The sequence below is a fragment of the Chrysochloris asiatica genome, unplaced genomic scaffold (assembly GCF_000296735.1).
Source record: "Chrysochloris asiatica unplaced genomic scaffold, ChrAsi1.0 scaffold00033, whole genome shotgun sequence".
Taxonomy (NCBI): Eukaryota; Metazoa; Chordata; class Mammalia; order Afrosoricida; family Chrysochloridae; genus Chrysochloris; species Chrysochloris asiatica.
Window position 1 is genome coordinate 24,789,754 of NW_006408551.1, and position 23,306 is coordinate 24,813,059.

The 23,306-nt window shown below is 36.9% G+C and overlaps 1 protein-coding gene across 3 annotated transcripts in view; it reads left to right on the plus strand.

Annotated features, from left to right (window-relative positions):
• LGR5 (leucine-rich repeat containing G protein-coupled receptor 5) overlaps positions 1-23,306 on the plus strand; it is a 209,029-nt gene that overhangs the window by 112,411 nt on the left and 73,312 nt on the right. For all 3 annotated transcript variants that reach the window (XM_006859559.1, XM_006859560.1, XM_006859561.1), the window contains exons 3-4: positions 7,320-7,391; positions 19,915-19,986. In XM_006859559.1, coding sequence (XP_006859621.1) covers positions 7,320-7,391; positions 19,915-19,986 — 144 coding nt within the window. The remainder of the gene's footprint in view (positions 1-7,319; positions 7,392-19,914; positions 19,987-23,306) is intronic.

Below are 23,306 nucleotides of genomic sequence, written 5' to 3' on the forward strand. Positions count from 1 at the left end.
TCTATGGACAAAATATTGAATGGTGTAAAAAACATTAAAAGAAAATGGGAGGTATACACAGAGTTAATGTACCAAAAAGAAATGGGCGATGTTCAATCATTTCAAGAGGTAGAGCCAATGGTACTGAAAGAAGATGTCCAACCTGTACTAAAGACAATGGTGAAAAATCAGGATCCATAAATTAATGGTATATAAATTGAAATCTTTCCATTTACAAGCTGGTGAAGCACTAGAGGTGCTCACTAATCTATGCCAAGAAATCCAACAGCTGCTCCTTGGAAAACCTGGCCAACTTGTTAGAAAAGATCCATATTTGTCCACATTCCAAAGAGAGGTAACCCAATGATAAGCAGAAGTAATCGAACATCATCATTAATGTCACATGCAAGTAAAAGTTCACTGACAATAATTCAAAAATGATTGCAACAATATATCCATAGGGAACTACCACAAACTTAAGCCAGATTCAAACAAGAATGTGGACCAAGGTATATCATTGCTGACATCAGATGGATCTTGGCTGTAAGCAGAGAATACCAGAAAGATGTTAAATTGTGCTTTATTGGCTATGCAAAGGGTTTTGACTATGGATCATGACAGTTGTAACATTGCCAAGAATGGGTTATGCAGAACGCTTGATTGTGCTCATGAGGAACTTGTACATAGACCAAGTGGCAGTCATTTGAACAAAACAAAGGGATAGTGACTGGTTTAAAATCAGGAAAAGTATGTCCCAGACTTGTATTCTTTCACCATATTTTTCGAACTATACACTGAGCAAATAATCCTAGAAACGGAATTATATTTAAATGACTGTGACATCAGGATTGGTGGAAGTCTCATCAACAACTTGCGATATACAATGATACAACCTTGCTTGCTGAAAGTGACTTAAAATATTTACTGATGAAAACCAAAGACTACAGCCTTCAGCACCTCAATGTAAAGAGGGGGGAAAAAAAGCCTCACAATTGGACCTATACATAACATTATGATAAATGGAAAAAAGATTGAAGTTGTCAAACACTTCATTTTGCTTGGATCTACAATCAACACTCATGGATACAGCAGTCAAGAAATCAAACAGTGTATTGCATTTGGCAAATCTGAACCTTTAAAGTGTTCAAGAGCAAAGATATCATTTTCAGGATTAAGTTTGTCTGACCAAGCCATGGTATTTTCAGTAACATCATATTCTTGTGAAAATTGAAATGTGAATAAGAAAACCTATAGAAGAATTGATACATTTGAGTTATGGTGTTGAAAAGAATATTAAAAGTAACATGGTCTGCCAGAAGAACAAATCAATCTGTGTTGGAAGAAGTATAGCCAGAATGTTACTTGGAAGCCAGGATGGCCAGACTTCGTCTCTTATACTTCGGATATGTATCAGGAGGGACTAGTCCCTGGAGAAGGACATCGTGCTTGGTAAAGTGGAGGGTCAGTGAAAAAGGGGAAGATCACCAATGAGATGGACTGGCACAGTGACAGCAGCAATGGGCTCAAGCTTAACAAATTGTGAGGATGCTGACAGACAGGGCAGTATTTCATTCTGTTGTGCTATGTTGTCAATATGAGTAGTAACCAACTTGATGGCACCCAACAGCAAACAACAACATGCCAAATCAAGGATCACTCTGTTAACCTGAAGAGTTCATTAGTTCTCCTTGAAACCTGAATTTTTCTTGTTTTTTAACCTAATGATAGAAACAAAATTCTCAGGTCATGAGCACAATTTAAGAAAAGAAGGGTTGGAGCTGGGTTTCACCAATTGTATATGCTTAACTTATTGGGAGTGGATAGATTTTGTTAATAGCAATTTCTTGAAGCATAATCTAAACCACCTTTTTTTTCATCCATGGAAGGTAATACAGTTAGTTATTGGGCTATCATGATCTAACACTGTGTTGGCAAATCTTACCAGAGATCAAGTGCAGAATTGATACTGAGGGACAAATTAGTAGGCTTCTGTAATATAATTAATTGAGCCATGTTGTGGTAACTAAAATCTTGATGATTCACGTTCACCTAAAGGCACCTTGGGAAGAAAGGCTATGTGATATTCCTCCAGAAACTCGAATCATTGAACACCCTTTGGAGCATTTTTCTACTCTGACATACATGAAGTCACCATGCTTCAGAATTGAGTTGACAACACTTTGTTTTTTTTAAACGGGAGCAACATGTCATGTTTTAGACACTATGAGAGGTCTTATAATTAATTCAAACCCAATGTGCTTAGCATAACAACAATTGTGAGGATGGTGCAGGGCAGGTTGGTGTTTCGTTCTATTCTGCATGTAGTCACTAACCGACTTCATGGCACCTACCAACAATAATGAATTCAAAGAGAAATCCAGGGTTGAAGGAAACTCCCATCTTTTATATGTGATAGGACATATATACACTATAACAGATACACACATAAAATCCATAAGAATACTACAAAGGGCTATATTTAGAAGACTCAAAAATGAACTCACTTTAAGGGACAGGAAAGGAGAGAAACATAAAAGGAGAACATTTCAAGGAATTATGGGAGAAGAGACTGAGGGCTTATTTCATTCATCCTGGTATAGGAACTGATGAAAGTTTTATAACATGAAGGTGATATACTCAGAAGTTGTTTTAAGAAAACCAGCAGTGAATGTAGAATGAATGACAATAGGGAGAGACTGAATGTGGGGAGACATGATGGAAGACCAGTGTGACAATCTATAGAGAGGTTTTGGTAAGCATATTTTGCAGGAAATAAAGAAATAAAACATCTCTGATATCACACTGGCCAAATACTAAACTGGTATATATGTAATTAACATTTATTTATTGAATGCTGTGGCACTGTAAGAAGAGCACTGGACTGCTAACTTCAAGGTCAACAGTTAAAACCCACCAGCCACTCCTTGAAAACCTTACACATGGTTGCTATGAATCAGAACCAACTTGACAACACTAAATAACTATAAAGTGTCATAGAGTCAATTCCAACACATAGCAGTCCTGTATAGGGCTTCCGAGGAGTAGATGGTGGGTTTGAATCACCGACCTTTCAGTCAGCAGTGCAGTGTTTATCCTACAGTGCTACACCAGGACTCCATGTTTTAAGATTGTTGTTGTTGTTGTTAGTTGCCATCAAGTCAGTACTGACTCATAGCGACCTTATGCGCAGCGGAACGAAACTGCCCGATCTTGGGCCAACCTCACTATTGTTGCCACGCTTGAGCCCATTGATGCTGCCACTTTGCCAATCCATCTTGGTGGGGGGTCTTTCTCTTTTTATCTGACCCTCCACCCTACCAAACATATATCCTTCTCCAGTGACTGGTCCCTCCTGACAATATGTCCAAAGTATGAGAGGCAAAGTTTGGTCATCCTGGCCTCCAAGGAGCACTCTGACTGCACTTCTTCCAACATAGATCTGTTTGTTCTTTTGGCAGCCAATGGCACTTTCAATATTCTCCTCCAACATCATAACTCAAAAGCATCAATTCTTCTATGGTCTTCCTTATTCACTGTCCAGCTTTCACATGCATATGTTATTGAAAATACTATGGCTTGGGTCAGGTGCACCTTAGTCTTCAAGCTGACATCTTTGCTCTTCAACATTTTTAAAAGGTCTTGTGCAACAGATTTGCCTAATGCAATACACCATTAGATTTCTTGACTGCTTCTTCCATGAGTGTTGATAGTTGATCCAAGAAGAATAATGTTTTTGACAACTTCAATCTTTTCTCCATTAATAAGAATGTTGTTTATTGGTCCTGCGGTGAGGATTTTTGTTTTCTTGACATTGAGCTGCAATCCATACCAAAGGCTGTGCTCTTTGATCTTCATCAGTAAATATTTTAAGTCTTCTTCAGTTTCAGCAAGCAAGGTTGTATCATCTGCATATTGCAAGTTGTTAATCAGTCTTCCTCGAATCCTGATGCCACGTTTTTCTTCATAGAAGCCAGTTTCTTGGATGATTTGCTCAGCATACAGGTTGAATAAGTATGGTGAAAGAATACAACCCTGTCACACACCTTTCTTAATTTTAAACCATTTAGTGTTCCTATGTTCTGTTCGAACAACTGCCTCTTGGTCCAGGTACAGATTCCTCATGAGCACAATTAAGTGTTCCAAAATACTCATACTTCAAAGTGTTGTCTATAGCTTGTCATGATCCACACAATCGAAAGCCTTTGCATAGTCAATAAAACACAGGTAAACATCTTTCTGATATTCTCTGCTTTCAGCCAAGATCCAGCAGATATCAGCATTGATATCCCTCGTTCCACAGCCTCTTCTGAATCCAGCTTGAACCTCTGGAAGTTCTCTGTCAATGTATGATTGTAGCCATTTCCATATTACTTTTAGTAAAACTGTACTTGCATGGGATCTCAAAGAGATTATCTGATGATTTCTGCATTCCATTGGGTCACCTCTCTTTGGAATGGGCACAAATACGGATCTCTTCCAATCAGTCGTCCAGATAGTTGCTTTCCAAATTTCTTGGCAGAGATGACTGAGTGCCTCCTGTGCCGCCTCACTTTCTTGAAAGATTTCAATTTTTAGCCCATCAATTCCTGGTGCCTTGTTCTTTGCCAATTCCTTCAATACACCTTGGACTTCTTCCTTCAGGATCATTGGCTCTTGATCATATGCTACCTCTTGAAATGGTTGAACAGCAACCATTTCCTAATTTTCTCTACCATGCACAGGAAGAAATGCATTGGTTTTCCCCACACACACACACAAAAAAAACATATTAGAAAACAAAGGTTTCATAAAAGCAATTCTGAAGCTTATGCATTCTGCTATTTTGCAGAATAAAACTCTCTGTTTTATTCCCCCTTTTTTTGTGGCACCATAGGATAAGCACTAGACCTCAAGGTCGGTTTGAGCTGCAAGGTCAGCGATTCAAACTTACCACTCACTCCTCAGAAACCCTAAACAGGGTCTCTATGAGTGGGAACTGACTTGATGGCACTCAACAACAACCAATTTATAGTTTAGAAAACACTGCTTTTCTTCTGGCACTATATCTATTCATAATGTTTTCATATACTGGCACTTCATCTGCCATTGTTCAGCTGCTATTCATAAGGTTTGCAGTGGCTAGACATTCAGAAGTAGTTCACCTCGCCTCCTTCCTAGTCTGTCTTATTCTGGAAGCTCCACTGAAAGCTGTGCACCATGGGTGACCCTGCTGATTTTTAAAATAGTGGGCATAGCAACATACAAGCTACCACAGTAAACAAACTGACAAACTAGTGGTGACCTTAAAGAAAATCCCCTTAATCCTCTCCACTCCAACTCATTTCCAGACACTGGGTGTGAATCCTTCCTGGTCTTTCTTTGTGCATTTATATCCATATAGATACACATTCATATACTGGGTTTCTTTCTTAAATGCAATTATGCTAACTAAATACATTGTTCTTGCTTTTGATACTCAATAGTATTTGAATGTTTTATTGTGCTTTAGGTGAAAATTCACATAGCAAATTAGTTTCCCATTCAATATTTCATACACAGATTGTTCTGTGACATTGGTTACAATAACTGCAATATGTGAGTACTCTTCCCTTATCCACCTCCGTTCCCTATTTCCGCTTATCTGGTTTCCCTATTCCTCCCTGCCTTCTCATCTTTGCTTCTGAGCAAATGTTGCCTTTTGATCTCCTATGGTTGACAGGTCTAAGGAACACTTCCTCACAGGTGCTATTGTTTATTATTTAGGCCAGTCTACTATTCGACTGAAAGGTGGCCTCTGGGAGTGGCTTTAGTTTCAAGTTAGAAGAGTGTCTTAGGGCAGTAGTCTCTGGGGTTCCTCCAGTCTCTATCAGACCACTAAGTCTGTTTTGTTTTGTGCTTTTGGGGTTTTTTGTTGTTGTTGTTGTTGTTGTTGTTTTTATGAATTTTATTTTTGCTTTACATTTTACCTACATTTTACATTTTACCTACATTTCACTTGGACCATCTATTATATCCCTGATCAGACCAATTGGTAGTGGTAGCCAGGCACCATCTAATTCTTCTGGTCTCAGGTTAGAGGAACGTGTGGTCATTTGAGCCATTAGTCCTTTAGACTAATTGCTTCCTTGAGTCTTTGGTTTTCTTCAGTCTTCTGTGCTCCGATGGTGGTGGTGGTTAGTGGTTATGTGCCGTGGAGTCAGTTCTGACTCATAACAACCCTGTATAGGGTTTCCGAGGCTGTAAATCTTTACGGGAGTAGAAAGCTTCATCTTTCTTCCACGGAACAACTGGTAGTTGCGAACTGCTGACCTTGCTGTTCACAGCCTGATTTGTAACTACGTTACCAGAGCTCCTTTCTGTGCTCTGATAGAAGAGACCAATCATTGTCTCTTTTAAGATTTTAAGACTCCAGATCCTACTCACCATACTACGATGTGTAGAACATTGTCTTTATGAACTGTATTTTGCCAACTTTCTGTCCTCTAGATTCATCCATGTTGTGAGATTATTCATGGACTCATCACTAATCTTAATCATGGCATAGTATTCCATTGTATATTGTTAAGTGTTGTTGAGTCATTTCCAACCCATAACAACCCTGTATAGGGTCTCCAAAGAGCAGCTGGTGAGCTTGAACCACCAACCTTGCAGTTCAAACGACTTTGCAGTCTGACACACGAACTCCAGTGTATATAAGTATCATAATTTGGTCATGATCATTCATTGATGGATGCTTACGCTGTTTCCTTCTTTTCGCTATTAATGTGAACATTTTTAATATTGTCAACTAATGATGTCAAACCTTTTCATTAAATAACTTGTGCTCATGATTTCAGTATTACACTCTTTTTAACTGCTATTTTTAATTTCTTAAGGCATTGTTCAATGAAAACATGCTAAATTAATTAAAAGTATTTTTTTGTGATAGCATTCTTATTTGCTAAGCTTAATAAGAAAGTTGGGCATTTTGTGGTATAATTGTTAACAAAAATATTCTTTTGTTTGATTATCTAATTTAGTTGTGCTTATAAAGAATAACTATAAATCCTGTGATGGTCACATTTTGGCATTGCATTTCTTAACGGTTTCTATATTTACAGCTTCTCTTAAATATTTTTAAAGGATAGTTATAAAATTACATTATGAGTTATTCAATCATTTATTGTAAAAAGGTAATTTCTGGTATTTCTTCTTAGGTGCTGCTATATTTTTGCAAAATACGTATAGCAAAACAAAATACTTTATAGTTGCTCTGGCATTTGTGGCTTAAGCACAATTGTGTTGCATTTTTTTAAACAACTAAATGAATTCCACATGAAGAGTGTTACTGCTCACTCGCTCTTCTCTCCCTCTATTCCCAGACGTCTTGCCGGAAACTCTTTGACATACATTCCGAAGGGAGCATTTGCTGGTCTTCACAGTCTAAAAGTTCTGTAAGTAAACCAGGTGTTATTTGATATATTTCTGATTTTGTGTCACATGGATGCTAATTCACTTGTAAAGATTCAGTCCTTCTAAGAAACTGTTCAGATTCATGGGATATTTATCTAAACTCATGTTTACCTCCACTAGTACCATATCATACTTGAAATTTGCATATGAAAAAAAATTATAACTAAATTTAATATCTAAAATTGCTTCTAAATAACCAACTTATTAGCACACACTTTTTAAAAAAGTATTTGCCCTCTTTGTGTTCTAAAGTTAAGGAGAGTGTCTTGAATAATTTTAACCACCAAGTGTGTAGATCACTACTATGCAAACATAATGGAATCATAGTTTCAAACCATTTTTGAAGGTTTTCAAGTGTATAATAGATATTCTAAATAGCTTTTTAATGCATTGAAAATTATAAAAGTATATGGTCTACTGTACCAATTTGTTTATAGAAAAATTGCATACTTTCTTCATCTAATAGTCATTGCTCAACTTTTTTCAGTATTTAAGTGTATGGAGAAAAGTCACTTAGAGAAAATAGATACTACAAGTAGAAAAATCACACTAGGAAAACTTTATCTTAGAGAAAATTGCCCTGATTTTATTTCCTTGCCTTAGATAAAAGCTATCAACTCTAAAAAGACATTTGATATGCTTTTACTTAATGAAAATTGCATTTCAATAGCCTGAGAGATATGTGGGCTATTAAAAAAAAAAATCAGTTTAATTAAATTTGATACTTTGTTAAAAGTTAAATTCAATAATAAAACCAGACCTTCTTATGTGATGAGTTCTGGGTTTTTTTTTCTACCTTTGGATTAGTTTAGCTATTGGACAGACAAATTTTTATTATCATGTTGCCAAATCCTAATGTTAAATTATTATAGGGTACAGGGTCACTATGGGTCAGAACCAACTCCACGGCACATAACAACAACAACAATAAGGTAACATCAGCTGATTTTACATTGGTTCTTTTCTCAGCCTTTACACTGTTACAGCCTGGCCCCAAATGAGCCAAGAAACTCACTGCCTGCCCAGTTCTACAGATGGAGGTTGATAGTCTAGTTTCCTTTTTCAGATACTATTTTCATGTTTGTGAGCCTCTTTGTAATAAAATGATACATTTCAGAAAGAAAGAAAGAGTCACAAAACTACTCTTTTTTTTGTTAAGTGCCGTCAAGTCAGTTCCGACTCATAATGACCCTGCATAGGTTTTCCTGCCAGGAGTGGCTGGTGAATGTGAAGCATCAACCTTGCAGTTCAAACTGATTTTATGATCCAGTGTTTATTGCCTTGCTGTTGCTGTTGTGACTCATAGTGACCCTGTGCAGGGTTCCCGAGGCTATAAATCTTTGCGGGAGCAGAACACCTCATCTTTCTCCTGCGGAACCGCCGGTAGTTTCGAACTGCCGACCTGGAGGTTGGCAGCCCGATTTGTGGCCACTACGCTACCAAAGCTCCTTGCTTATTGCCTTAAATGCATTAAAAATGAATAGAAATGATTTTATCCAGCAATAGCAATGTAAAATACTTTTCTCGGGAGAGAAAATTTTGTGTAATTATGAAATAATGCCTTCAGTCCATAGACCCTCTAATCACAGTGTTTCTAGCTGAATATTAGTGATATGAATTATTAATGTTTTATTGAATAATATTTTACTGTTTACTCTTAACTTTTTAAAAAATAATCTTTAGATATATATATAGAGAGAGAGAGCAAGAGTTAAGAAATTTGTAATATTAATGACTAAGAAAGAAATAAAAAGAGATCATAGCTGAAAAAATATATATATATTATGGGGTAAATTCTGTGTTGAAGCACCAGCTCAAATCCACCTATAGTTCCATGCATGAAGTAAACTATTTGTATAAAAGAAATGGATCATGTAACTCAAGTACGGATAAGATGACTAAGATATTTTTCCTGTTTATCTAGGTATCAATAAGCATTTTAGATGCTTACTGAGTAACTATACTGAACCAATTATTTTAATTCACTTAACAAAACATATGTTAGACAGAGTTAGAGTGTTTGTATGTATGTGTGTCTCCATTTAAGTGCTCCTCCAGCAATCATAATTAAATATAAATTATTAATATATAACATGAAGATAGATGACTTACATACAAGCTAACCATTCTAATTACATAGAATTATAGTTTTAAATTCTTGAATTCTTATGCTTGAGTTGCTTGTCTTGTATGAACTTTTCCTTCAAAACATTTTTTAATTCTATAGTTGTATATTTCTAATTTAATTATATTAATATTTAATGTTTGTTCTGCACTATGTGCTAAAGCTCCATGAATTAGAAATTAGTCACTGATTTATCACCAGCTCTTAGAACTATATCTGAGTCAATATAAACACTCAGTAAATATTTGATAAATGAATGATTCAACTCATGATAGAAAGAACAAAGGAAGTTCTGGACTTCATTTTGTATGTTACAGACCTACTTCCATATTTATTAAAGGAAGATATATTGTTTTCTAAACAAAAACTTGAACTTTTATATCTGATATGGGATACCTACAGGCAGTTTTTTGTTTGTTTTTGTGGGTTGTTTTTTACCTAGAATGCTCTGCACATGCTTTCTTGCTTACTATGGTACATTTTGGAGTCCTGGTGTGGTGCTGTAGGATAAGCACGGGACTACTAACCACAGGTTAGTGGTTCAAATCCTCCAGCCACTCCTCAGCAACTCTACACAGGCTTGCTATGAGTCAGAACTGACTCGATGACACTTAACAATTGTATATTTTTCTTGATTGTTTCAGAGAGTATTGGATTAGTATCATTTAAAAATAGAAATCAAAGGTTATTGCTCAAACCTATTTGAGCATATTTTTTCTTCACCACAAGAGAAAAAAAAATGAAATGCCATATTTAGACCCTCTTTGTTATCCAATCCTAACCAATAAGTTTTCTGGTTTTTATATAGGCTGTGTGTGTGATACATAAAGTGGCATTAAACAAATTCTTGAAAGAAATACAAATGTCAGTAAATATGGCCTAGGTCTTTGAAGAGTTTGTAATCTACTGATAGATGAGCATATCACCTCTGATTCTGTGGAAAGATGTTTTCAGGATACTGTGAAACTACAGAGTTTGGTAGCATTTAGTCCAAGCTGATGGTTCAGAATTAGTTTCCTAGGGGACATGTTTTCCCAAAGAGATGGCCCAGGAGTTGAGTCTTGAATTAGCTAGCCAAATAAGGTGGCCAAGGATGCTGCAGACTGAGGGGAAAATACGCACAGAGACACAGAAGAAGGAAATACCTTGGATAAAAAGGCAGCTGCAAACAGGTTGGTACTAGAGCATTCAGGAGGAGGAAGAAAGTATCGAAAGAGAGTCTGAAAAGTAGGAATGTATTGCATTATGATATATCAAGAAATGTGGGTGTTAGCAGGTTCTAGATATGCTGAAGAATCAAGAGAATGCTACAAATGAGTGGCTGGCATGTTCAAATTTTGCATTTTAGCTGGATCACTGTCAGTGTGAGGAGAGTTCAAGAGGAGCAACATAGTGCCAGAATTTGTGTCCACTCTTTCCTTCTTTGCCAGTTTAAAGACTAATATTCAGCAAGTGGATTCAATCTTCAAATAATTTGGAAGTATTTCAGTATTGGAGCAACAGTTGTCGACCAAGCTGGTTCTGCCTGTTACAGAGTACTGTAGACAGTTCTGGGGTATCTGGTTATCACAAGGATTGGCATGTAGTAAACTCCTGCAATGCGCTGCACAGCCATACATAGAAAACACTGGCTTGCATCCTATTTGACTCCTAACTTGTATCACTCCCCATATAAAAGGACTTTAATGCATACCACAAATATAATCAATAATCTTTTACACATTGCTAGAAACAAACTGTTTTTGCTTTACCATTTTACATTGTTGTAAATATATATATAGCACATTTGCCAACTCAATGTTTTTTACATCTACAATTCCATGACACCAGTTACTTTACACATGTTGTGGAGCCATCACCAATACTGAAAAGTTTTACAAGAAATCCTACATAAGCCTAGTTATTTGGACAGGAAAATTGAATAGAATAAGTATATTCTATATAATTTGGGCATCCTGTCTATTCCAAGTATGGTAAAATTGCTAGCTACATATTTAATTCAGAATGGTGTCAGTGCAGAAACGAATTGCCTTAAAATCCACAAAACACATAAAAAATATATAACTGTGGTATCTGAAGCTTCTTTCTTAAAATAGCTATTCATTAAATAGCACAGAAAAATGAAACACAAGGATCTCATTGAATTTCTCTAATAAAGGTTGCTTTATAAGTACTGTATATTATTATCTTTAAAAATATTTTGGAGCATAATTACAGGAAATCGGTGTTGTGACAATTATATAATTTGTCTATTTTGGGGGTGGCTTTTTTTCTTTTTGCTTTCTTACTCTTATGCTACCCAGCTAACTCTGATGTTGCTGCCATTGAATCAAATCCAAATCGACTCCATGTGTGCAGAATATAAATTCACCATAGGGTTTTCTAGGCTGTGACTTTAAGGACACAGATCACCAGATTACTCTCCTAAGGAGCTTCTAAACGGGGTCAAACTGCCAACATTTTGACGTATCGTTGAGTGCTTAACAGTTTGCGCCACCCAGGGGTTCAGCAAAGTCTACTAACCAAACCTTTAAGGAGACAGTGTGTAACCATTACTTTTTCCAATCTGTCTTCAATTCTCTGTTGCCTTTGGAGGGGCATGTTCTCCAGGGCCTTTTGAAGTACAAGAGAATTAGTATTTAGCATATGATAAGATATTGAATGATGCAGAAAGCATAAAAAGAAGCTGGAAAGAATACAGAGTCAATATACCAAAAAGAAATGGTAGATGTTCAACAATTTCAAGAAGTAGCGTATGATCAAGCATTAATGATACTAAAGGAAGATGTCCAAGATGAAATGAAGGCACTGGCAAAGAATAAGGCTCAGGGAATTGATGAATTTAAAATGAAATCTTTCAACAAACTAAGGTAGCACCGAAGGCACTCACTCATCTATGTCAAGAAATTTGGAAGACAACTACCTAGTCAACTGATTAGAAGATATCCATATATGTTCCCATTAAAAAGAGAGGTGACCCAACTGAATGCACACATCATCGGACAGTAGCATTAATAACACATGCAAGTAGCATTTTACTAAAGATAATTTAAAAATGGCTGCAGCAGTACATTGACAGAAGCTTCCAGAGGTTCAAACCAAATCCAGATGGGGATTTGGAATGAGGGCTATCACTGTTGACTTCAGATGGATCTTGGCTGAAAGCAGAGAATACCAGAAAGATGTTTACTTGTGCTTATTAATTATGCAAAGACTTTTGATTGTGTGGATTATGACAAGCTATGGACAACATTGAGGAAAATCAGTATTCTGGAACACTTAATTCTGCACCTGTACATAGACTAAAAGGCAGTCGTTTGAATTAATTAGATACTAATGACTGAAGACCAGAAGAATTGTGGGATGACATCAAGAACATCATACAGAAGAAAGCAAACAGTTATTAAAAAGAAGAGAAAAGAAAAGAAAGAAAGGAGGAAAGAAGGAATGTGAGAGGGAGGGAGAGAAGGAAGGAATGTGAGAGGGAGGGAGGGAGGGAAGGAAGGTATTTCAGAAATGACTATGAAACTTGCTCTTGAGGATACAAAAGCTGAAGCAAACGGAAGAAATGATGAAGTAAAAGAGAAGATCAAGAAGAAAAAGTCAACTATTACAATAAAATGTACTAAGGCCTGGAGTTAGAAAATCAAATGAAAGAACATGCTCAGCATTTCTCAAACTGAAGGAACTGAAAAACATTTCAAGCTTCATAACGAGTCTTTCCACAACAGAATGAAACACTGTCCCAACCTGCACCATCCTCACAATCACTCTTATGCTTAAACCCAGTGTTGATGCCACTGTGCCAATCCATCTTGTTGGGGTCCTTCCTCTCTCTTTTTCTATTTTTCCTAGCATGATGCCCTTCTCCAGGGATCAGCCCTTCCAGATAATATATCCAAAGTATGAGGGACAAAGTCTCACCATCCTGGCTTTTAAAAAGCATTCTAGCTGTACTTCATCCAGCACAGATTTTCCTACTCTCCTGGCAGCCCAGGGTACTTATAATATTCTTCTCCGATGCCATTAATTCAAATGCATCAATTCTTCTATGGTCTTCCTTGTTCATTGGCCCACTTTCCCATGCATGTAATGCTATTGAAAATATCCTGGCTTGGGTCAAGTGCACCTTAGCCCTTAAACTAACATCTTTGCTCTTGAACACTTTAAAGAGCTCCTGTGCAGCAGATTTGCCAATTGTGATATGTCATTTGATTTCTCAGTTGCTGCTTCTATGAGTGTTGATAGTGGATCCAGGCAAAATCAAGTCTTTGACAATTTCAGTCTCTCCTTTTATTGGTCTCGTTGCAAGGGTTTTTGTTTTCATTATATTGAGGTTCAACCTATACTGAAGTTTTTAAGTCCTTTTTCACCAAAGATAGGCAAACCAACAGGATGCAAAAATCATTGTACAATATCATTAATATCACATGCAAGTAAAATTTTGCTAAAGATAATTCCAAAACTGATGTGACAGTACATTGACAAGGAACTGCCAAAGGTTCAAGCTGGATTCAGATGAGGACTTGGAATGAGGGAGATCATTGCTGATATCAGCTGGATCTTAGCTGAAGGCAGAAAATACCTGAAAGATGTTTATCTGTGCTTTATTGACTAGCCACGGTTGTGAGGTAGGCCCAGGACTGGGCAGTGTTTCATTCTGTTGTGCATAGGGTCGCTGGCACCCAACCAATTTGGTGGCACCTAACAACAAAACCAGATGATAGATACGTCAAGAGACAATAGCTTCACATATTGCTATTTTTGTTTAATAAACTTTCTATGGTTTTATAACAATACTTTTGACTTTGTCTCGTATTTAAGGAATATAATTTGTGTTCCTTTATGAGAATGCCTTACTTCCTCATTTTCTCAACATCTGTGATTTGTCTTGGCATGTTATCTTTAGCTTAATAAAAGTCATCTCCTTCTTCCCTTATAAAATACAATTATTGTTGTTAAGTGCCATTGAGTTGGTTCTGGCTTACAGCAAGTCTGTATGAATTTCTGAGGCTATCAATCTTTGTAAGTCCTGGTGTGGCACTGTGGGTTAATGGGTCAGACTATAAAGTCTTTTGAACTGCAATGTCGGCTACTCAAGCTCACCAGGTTTCAACCTCAGAAACCCTATATCGCTATAGGTGGGAACTGACTCAACGGCACTTGATAACAACAACAACAACAACAAATCTTTATGGGAGCATAAAGCCTCATCTTTCTCCCGTGGAGCATCTGGTGGGCTTAAATCACCAACCTTGTGGTTTGCAGTCCAGTTCTTATCCTACAGAGACACTACCCATCCCAGTATAAAATTGTTGTTGTGGCGGTGAAGTGCCATCGAGCCGGTTTCAATTCATAGTAACCCTGTATAGGGTTTCTGAGGCCCAACTAGTGAGTTTGAACTGCTAACCTTGCAGTTTCAGCAAACCTGTGATCCAGTGCTTTTCCTACAATGCCACAATAAGACCCCCAATATAATATTAGTATGGTATATTTTTATATATCTTAACTCTATTTTTCATTCAAGTATCCATATAGACCTCTCCTCTCATATCCCTGTTCTTATACAGAATGATTTCTAATCACATTCTTTCTTTTACCACCAGCCTTATTCATAAGTAAAGGCAAGCATATGACTCATTCATAAAAATGTCTCTTGGGTAGTTAGACCTGAACATTATGCTTATGGACTCCTGGTGTGGCTCTGTGGCTCAACACTGGCCTATGAACCACAAAGTCAGAAGTTCAAACCCACCAGCTGATCCTCAGAAACCCAATACAGGGTTGCTATGAGTCGGAACTAACTCAACAGCACTTAACAACAATAATTATGTATATAGTGGCATTCATGTTATTTGATTAGAAAAATTGATTTTTTATAATTTCTCCTTTATAGTATAGTTAAGGCATTAAATTTTATTGATTTTCTTCTTGGAAATATGTGTAGATCAGCTATAGTTTTTATGAATTTCATTTTTAAGTGTAGTATAAAAGGCATCACAAAATAGTTATTAAAAGGGACCCTTGACTTCAATAGGGTTAAGAACCTCAACAAGACAGATCTATACCTACCTTCATGGATATTTTGATAAATGTTTTATAAAGTACAAAATGGTTAGAAAAAAGAAATAACTGATTATGTTATAGCATGACAAGAAAGACAATATAGAAGTATTGTTCAGCTAAGGCCTGACCTGTAGAAGGAGAATAAGGAAAGCATGTGGTAGAAGACTTGAACAGTAAAAGGGGTCAGGTCCACCAAGATAAAGAATCAAAGTAACAACTACCGTCCCTCGGCTAGTGCTGTTTAATATATGAAGCCCTATTTCTGTAACTCTGTATACTTAAATCTTAAATATTAGCCTTGATAAAGTAAACAAATGATGGATTTTATATTGTAAAAAACCCAATCCAATATAATTATGAATGAGGCTATTATCCGCAAGGATTTATTTTCTTACATAGACACAGAATAGAATCTTCATAGTTACTTGATGTTAAAACACAGAACAATTGGACAACGAGAATAAACTAACCATGAGTCATCATATCATTAGGTCCCCTCTAAACAAATTATTTCATCTCCCCATGCCTCTTTGTACTTGTTTTTATTTGGCAAAAATATCACCCCCCAAAATAATAATAATACATAGTTTAAGTAACATGAGAGCTGTATGAAATAATGAATATTTTAAAGCTTCTTGAGGAGAGAAACTAAGAAAATATAAAGTCATCCTTTGTCTCTAGAGAAAGTGTTTCATTTTCCGTCTTACCCCTATGTTCATGATAGAAATGAATTTGTAAGTGCCTATACCCACACTTCTGGTGTGGTGCTGTAGGATCAACACTGGACTGTGAACCACAAGGTTGGCAGCTGATGCTCAGAAGACCTCTCTACAAGGTCTATATGAGTCAAAATCAACTCAATGGCATTTATCAACAACAACATCCCCATGTTCAAGAAGCTCCGGTAGCATAGTGGGTTATGAGTTGGGCTGCTAGCCAGAAGGTCAGCAGTTTGAATATAACAGACACCCTGTGGGAGAAAGATAAGGCTTTCTGCTCTCAAAAAGATTTTCAGCCTTAGAAACTCTCTACAGGGCCACTATCATTTGGAACTAACTCAACAGCATACAACTACTACCATACCCATATTCAAATGTTGTTGTTGCTGTTGTGGCTCTTTGCCATAGAGTCAATTCCAACTCAAAGCAACCTTATAGGACAGAATAGAGCCTTCCCACAGAATTGCCAAGACTGCAATCTTTACAGAAGCAGACTGTCAAAGTTCATGGTACATTCTGCTTTTATTCAGTGCATTCAGTAAGGAAGTATTTCCACACACACCAAAAAATAGCAAGTCTTGTTGTGAATGTATTCTGGGTTCATTGCACTCTATGGTACTGTAAACCCTTTAATTGTTTTGTCTCCCAGTGGAATATTTTAAACAGAAACAGAATTTTCTAATTGACTCACTGGAGACTTATAAGGATATAATGAAGATAACTTGCTCTTGTTTTGTCATTTGAAAGTAATTAAACAAGTGTTCACTATCTAGGGAGAGATCAAGATTTAAATTAAGTGATTTTTTAAATTGTATTTTTGGCATTTTACTGGTATAAGCGGTTGGAAAATGAATTTGCTGGAAGATAACTCAAGGGTAGCATTAAAAGTTATCATTATTAAATCTCTTTTAAGAAGTTTCCTTTTCAGACACCAGATATATAAAGCTACAGGGAAAGCTAGCAATTATTCAGTGAAAGGATGCTTACTTATCTAAATGCCTCTATCCTCCTTTCAAATTGTCCAAGCATTTGAAATAGATCATATTTTAAGAGTGTCATTGTTTGCTTAGTAAAGAACACAGGACAATTCAATAAACTCTTTATTCCAATAATATATTACCTGCAAAGTTATACATCATTTAATTCTATTATCTACATCTCGACATTATTTAATGTATCACACAATGAATAAGTAATTTATAAAACATTTTTTTCTGAAGTTATAAGTAGCATAGAAATATAAACTTGGAATATTATGGTATATTATGCAAAATATAGACTTCAAGCTGCAACTCTCCCAATTCCCCAACTAAAAAGGGAATTGTGAAATCTCCCCAAAACTTGGCTTTGTTCATCAGAAACCAATTCACTCTGAGATTGTTGATTTATGAAACTTTAGTGGGATCCAGGTTTGCCATAATGAAATTCATTACTTGAATAGAATTATTAAAAACAAATGGCAAAACTGTATTCATTAGAAAACAGAATTACAGCCACAGAAAGAAAAATGTTTTGTTATCTCCAAATATATTTCATGCCATGATAATAGCTCTTATTTGTATATGTCTTATTTTTATATATGAAAGCATTACAAATACTTTTATATTTTAATGTTCAGACATCTTTTCAATATAATGATGTTATTTCTATTATACATATTCAAAAATAAAAACAAAAGCCAAGGGACAGAAAGTTTCAGGGATTTGCTCAAAGTCACCAAGACCCAAACTTCAGACCTTATCTCCAAGTCCAATGTAGCCTATGAAAATATTCTAATGGGATATTTTCAACATGTAGTTCCCAACCCAGCAGCACTACTGTCACCATGAGCTTTTTAGAAATGTCAAGTCCTTGACCAACTCCCAGACCTACTAAACCGGAAACTTTGGAGGTGGAGCACAAAAATCTGTTTATTAGCAAGCCCTCCAGTGGATTGTAATAAACCCTAGCATTTGAAAACCACTGACATAGATTGTTTCTTTTTTTTTTTCCAGTTTGTTCATTAAATCCCACTGTATCACTAGTTTTGAGAAGGGGTTTAGTAATCCATGTAATAATGGTCAATCTTTATTGAGCATTTGCTATGTAGCAGATATGATTCTATAAGATTTTATTCACTGAGCCATCCCAATGAGCCCTGTGGGATTGATGTTGTCACAGATCACTGAAGCCTGGAGAGATTGGCTGATTTCCCTGAGGCCACACAGCTGGTACCGGGAAAGAGGTAGTCTTAGGCATACTGTATATCGTGCTTTTAACTATATTGTACACAACTTGTGAGTTTGTATATTCAGCAAATATTCCCCAGGAAATTGCTGCATATGCAGTGGAAAGTGCGTCAACATAGAGAGCTAAACAAGCCTAGGATCGAATCCCAGCCAAGGGGAAAGAACCAGGCAAGTCGTTTCTGAAATCCAAACATAAGTTTGTGAACTAATAAGGACAAGCATTTCCTAAAAATGTCCCCTTTCCTGAAATAGTCTTCTCCCTCAGGCTTGCATGAATCATGAAATATTGGAGTAAAAAAAAAGTGCTATAAACATTTATGAACAATGTAACAAAATATAAGGAATCTAAAGGGAAATTTTTTTCCATCCATTTCCTCACTAGCAGTGATATAGTTTCATTTCATTGTTGCCAGGTGTTTCCATTCTGTAGTCCTCATGTTTTGGGGTGGGATGGAGGGGAAACAGTTCAACCTAGGAGAGCAAAAGTACAAATGCTTTGCAAAGTGAATTTAATTTATGTCAAAATACATATGCATAAGGAAGGAGAATATCTTTAAGAGCCACATACTACTATGTTTGTTTCCATTCTATCGAATCTATACAACCACCAGAGTGACCTTTAAAATAGAAATTAGATTACTTCATTCTCCTGCTTAAATCCTCCATCCATCCAGGGCTTATCACCATACTTCAAACCTAGTCTTTACCATGACCTGCAAGGCCTTCCAGGAAATGACTTCTGGTTCTGTCTTCCAATCTTTTGACTTCACTCATCCTCTCAATTATGCTGAACCCTTTATTGCTTCTTTAACAAGCAAGCAAGCTCTGGCCTCAGGACCTTTGCACTTTATCTCTTTTCCTCAGTAACCCTTCCCAACTGTTCGCATGGTTCACTCCCTGACTCCATTCTGGTCTCTGTTCAAGTCTCAGCTCCTCTGAAAATAATTCTCTGGTCACCTATAAAATCACAATCTCATCCTTTGTTACCATCTATCCCTCTTTTTTTGTTAATTCGTCATACTTCTCTCATGATGTATATTTTGTGTATTTTGTAATTAATTATCTGTTGTTCTCCAAGGAACTTAAGCTTCCTCAGAACTGAGCCTTTGTCTGGTTCCCTAACACTTAGAATACTACCTGATGCTATTACGATTGTTTTTGTTGTTGTCAAGTGCCAAGTGTTGTCAAGTCAAGTGGGTTCCAACTCACAGCAACCATGTGTAGGGTTTCTGAGAAACACCTGGTGGGTATGAACTGCTGACCTTGTGGTTAGCAGTCCAGTATTTATCCTACAGTGCAACAGTTATTGTCAATTGTTGTTCGTTTTCTGTAATGTTTTTCCTTGTCTGTTTGTTTTCATGTGCAGTATGCTGCAGAATAATCAGCTAAGCCAAGTACCCATGGAAGCTCTCCAGAATTTGCGAAGTCTTCAGTCCCTGTAAGTATAGTTGAAATAATGAAATGATTTTAAGATAAATTTGGGAAGGAGCACTGAAGTGTTCAAGGAGCCCTCATAGTATGGTGGTGGTGGCTGTGTGCCGTGAGTCAGTTCTGACTCACAGCGACCCTGTACAGGGTTTCCAAGGCTGTAAATCTTTATGGGAGCAGAAAGCCTCATCTTTCTCCCGCGGAACAGCTGGTAGTTTTGAACTGCCAATGTTGTGGTTTGCAGCCCGATTCATAACCACTATGCTACCAGAGCTCCTTCCTCACAGCATAGTGGGTTATAAATTGGGCAGCTAACTACAATGTCAGCAGTTCGAATCTATTGACCTCTCCAGAGAAAAAATATAAGGCTTATTGCTCAATTCTATAAACCAAGAGCTTCCCAATCATCACACACAGACATGCACATACTCACAAATAATACCATGTACGCCTACATCAGATACACATACTACACACAGGCACACACACATCATACAAACACACCACCACACACAAACATGTCAGCACACACACATCACACCACACAGCAACACACACAGATATACACATTAGACACAAACATGGCCCCACATATAAATACACATGCCACAACACAGAGACACACACACCGTACATAGACAAATATGCCGTCACACACAAACAAACACACCCAGAAGTGGATCTGGTATTCCCTCTTCTGAATCCACAACTACTCCATCAGTCCTTACTACCACCACCACCACTACCACCCTCATTGATGTAAAACTTGTGAATAAATAAAAATTAGTCTTCCTCACAAAAAGAACGTTCTAGCCAGCAAAATGTTTAGGAACTTGAGTTGTAAACAAATGTTTAGAGTGCTTACTTAGCAAGACTTTGCCACAACTACAGTCAATAAATCTTCATGTCATCAGAATATGTTATGAATGTTTACAATAGATTGCATGGTGTCTGGTATACACATGCATAATAGATGCTCTAATTTTATTTACATTGGTGGTCCTCATCTGTCAAGCAAAATACTTGTTTCTGATCTTACTGAATGAGAGGCAAATAAGTGGATAAAAAAAAAAAAAACAGGCAACTGTTACAAACCCTAGCTGGAAATTGCTGTAAAGGATCCATTGGCTAATAATTACATCTAGTTTGCGGAATGCCTTTGACTGAGGTGTGACAAAAGAGAAGGAGGAACATGAGATTTGGAGATTATACTTTCTTCCTTTGATCTTTTTTTTTTTTTTTTTTAATGAAAGAAAATCTGTGTTTGAGATCATCTTAAGCTTTTTACTCTAGCCAAACAAAGTGACTTCCTAGGTTTTCACCAGCTTGTAGATGAACAGACCATAAAGGCCCTTTGTGGCATAGGATAGGTCTACTACATTTTTCAGGAGCTTCTTAAGGAGAGGACTGTATTGCTCCTCATTTGTTGTACAAGCATTTTCCTAAAGGAAAGAAGCAACATCCACAGAAGCAAAACAATTTCAAGTTGGGTTGTCTGTGTAAGGATGGGGATTCAGTGGCTGAAGTGAAATTGAGATACTGGCAGTAGCCAATAGGAACTTTAGACAGCTGTGAAGCAGGCAGAAGATAGAATGATAAGCGTTTGTAACCAAAAGCCACTATCAGCTGAAAGAAGATCACAAACAGAACATAAACAGCAGTGAACTCTTTGAGAAAAAGAAAACCATGAATCTTTTGTTCACTGAAACTGGGTGGTGCCTCTCATAAAGGTGTTCAGATTTCGTTTCTTATGGTCTAGATATTTACTGTTCACCAGGTGTCTCTTGCCTTTGGTTTCTGGTTCGCAAAAACAATTGCGTTTTGAAACCTCATAAATATGTGTTCCATGTGACAAGGCCAAGAGTTAATTTTCAGTATGACACTTATCATATCCATACTGAGGCACCGAGATAGAGTGCCAGCCCCAGTGAACACTGGATTATATCGACTGGGTTAAGTAATGTTTGTCAGGGGCCCCGTGGCCCAGCCCAGGAAAGCTTCTGAATCCTGGCACTGTGTGCTGTTGTGCCACTGTTTCTTACTTATATTTTTTCTTATGTATTTTGCTACCTGAATTAAGACTTGATAAAAAGCATTATAAACATAGCTTAATTAGCCACCACATAGACAATGGATTGTTTCAATTAAAAGAGCCTTCTACCCTGAGGTTTATAGCCAGGTCATGTTGGAGGTTTGGAATACTGTAAACCCCTTTAAACTTATTGATGTCCTAGATTTAAAATGTTTAACAGGATGAAGAAAAAGAACAGTAAGTGTTTGATGGCATTTCTCCTGCTTCCTTTTAAACTGTTCTAAGAAATTTCTAAATGACATTTGAGTTAAGTGGTCAAACAAACCTGCGCTCCGTATTCATTCTTCATTCATTTTCCATGTCATACTCTAACCTTTGTGTAACTTTCAGAACAGTAAGAGTAACCACGTGGGTGAGACTGTTTTTTTCATACTGACAATACCCAAGTAACCAAGTTCTTCTTGATGTGGGGTGACCCCCTTACATCTTCACTGAGACATTCTTTTACATGCTTCCTTTTTTTTTCACTTCTTATATTTACACATCAGGTAATTATGGACCAACAAGGTAAATTTAAAATCCAGGGTTCTTACAATGATTAGTAACAATTCACAACTGATACTTTGCAATGCACACCAAAACATTATTATTATTATTATTATTATTATTACTGTATTAGTATGTTTATCCACAACTATTTCATCAGGCCTTCTATTGTGTGCACAAAAAGGCACATCATCTCCTATACACTAAAACAAACTTTTGACTAACTGATGTTAAATACAAACTATACCTAACTGTTCTGATTTACGTACAAATTCGACTTAAAGACAGATTTAGGAACGGAATTTCAGAAGTGGAATTCATTCATAATCTGATGACTGCTCTAAGATTCTCTACACACTCTACAGGACTTCTGTGTATATAATGCCTATACTTCCTGGCCTTGTAACTTCCACCCCGGCTGTGCACCCCAGATCAGTTCATATCAGAATCTCTGAGGATAGAACCCAAGTGTCAGTGTTTTCTACCAAGGAGCCTTGGTGGTGCTGTCAGATAAGCACTGGATTGACTGATGACTAGAGGTTGGCATTTCAAACCTCCCAGTTGCTCCATGGGAGAAAGATGAGACTTTCTACTCCTGTAAAGATTAACAGCCTGAGAAACCCTTTACTATGAGTCAGAATGACATACAGACAGTGAGTGAGTGAGTAAGGGAGTGAGTTTAAATATATAGTTAAATTTTTCTTATAGTGAATATTGTTGTTGTTGTTGTTAGGTGCCATCGAGTCGGTACC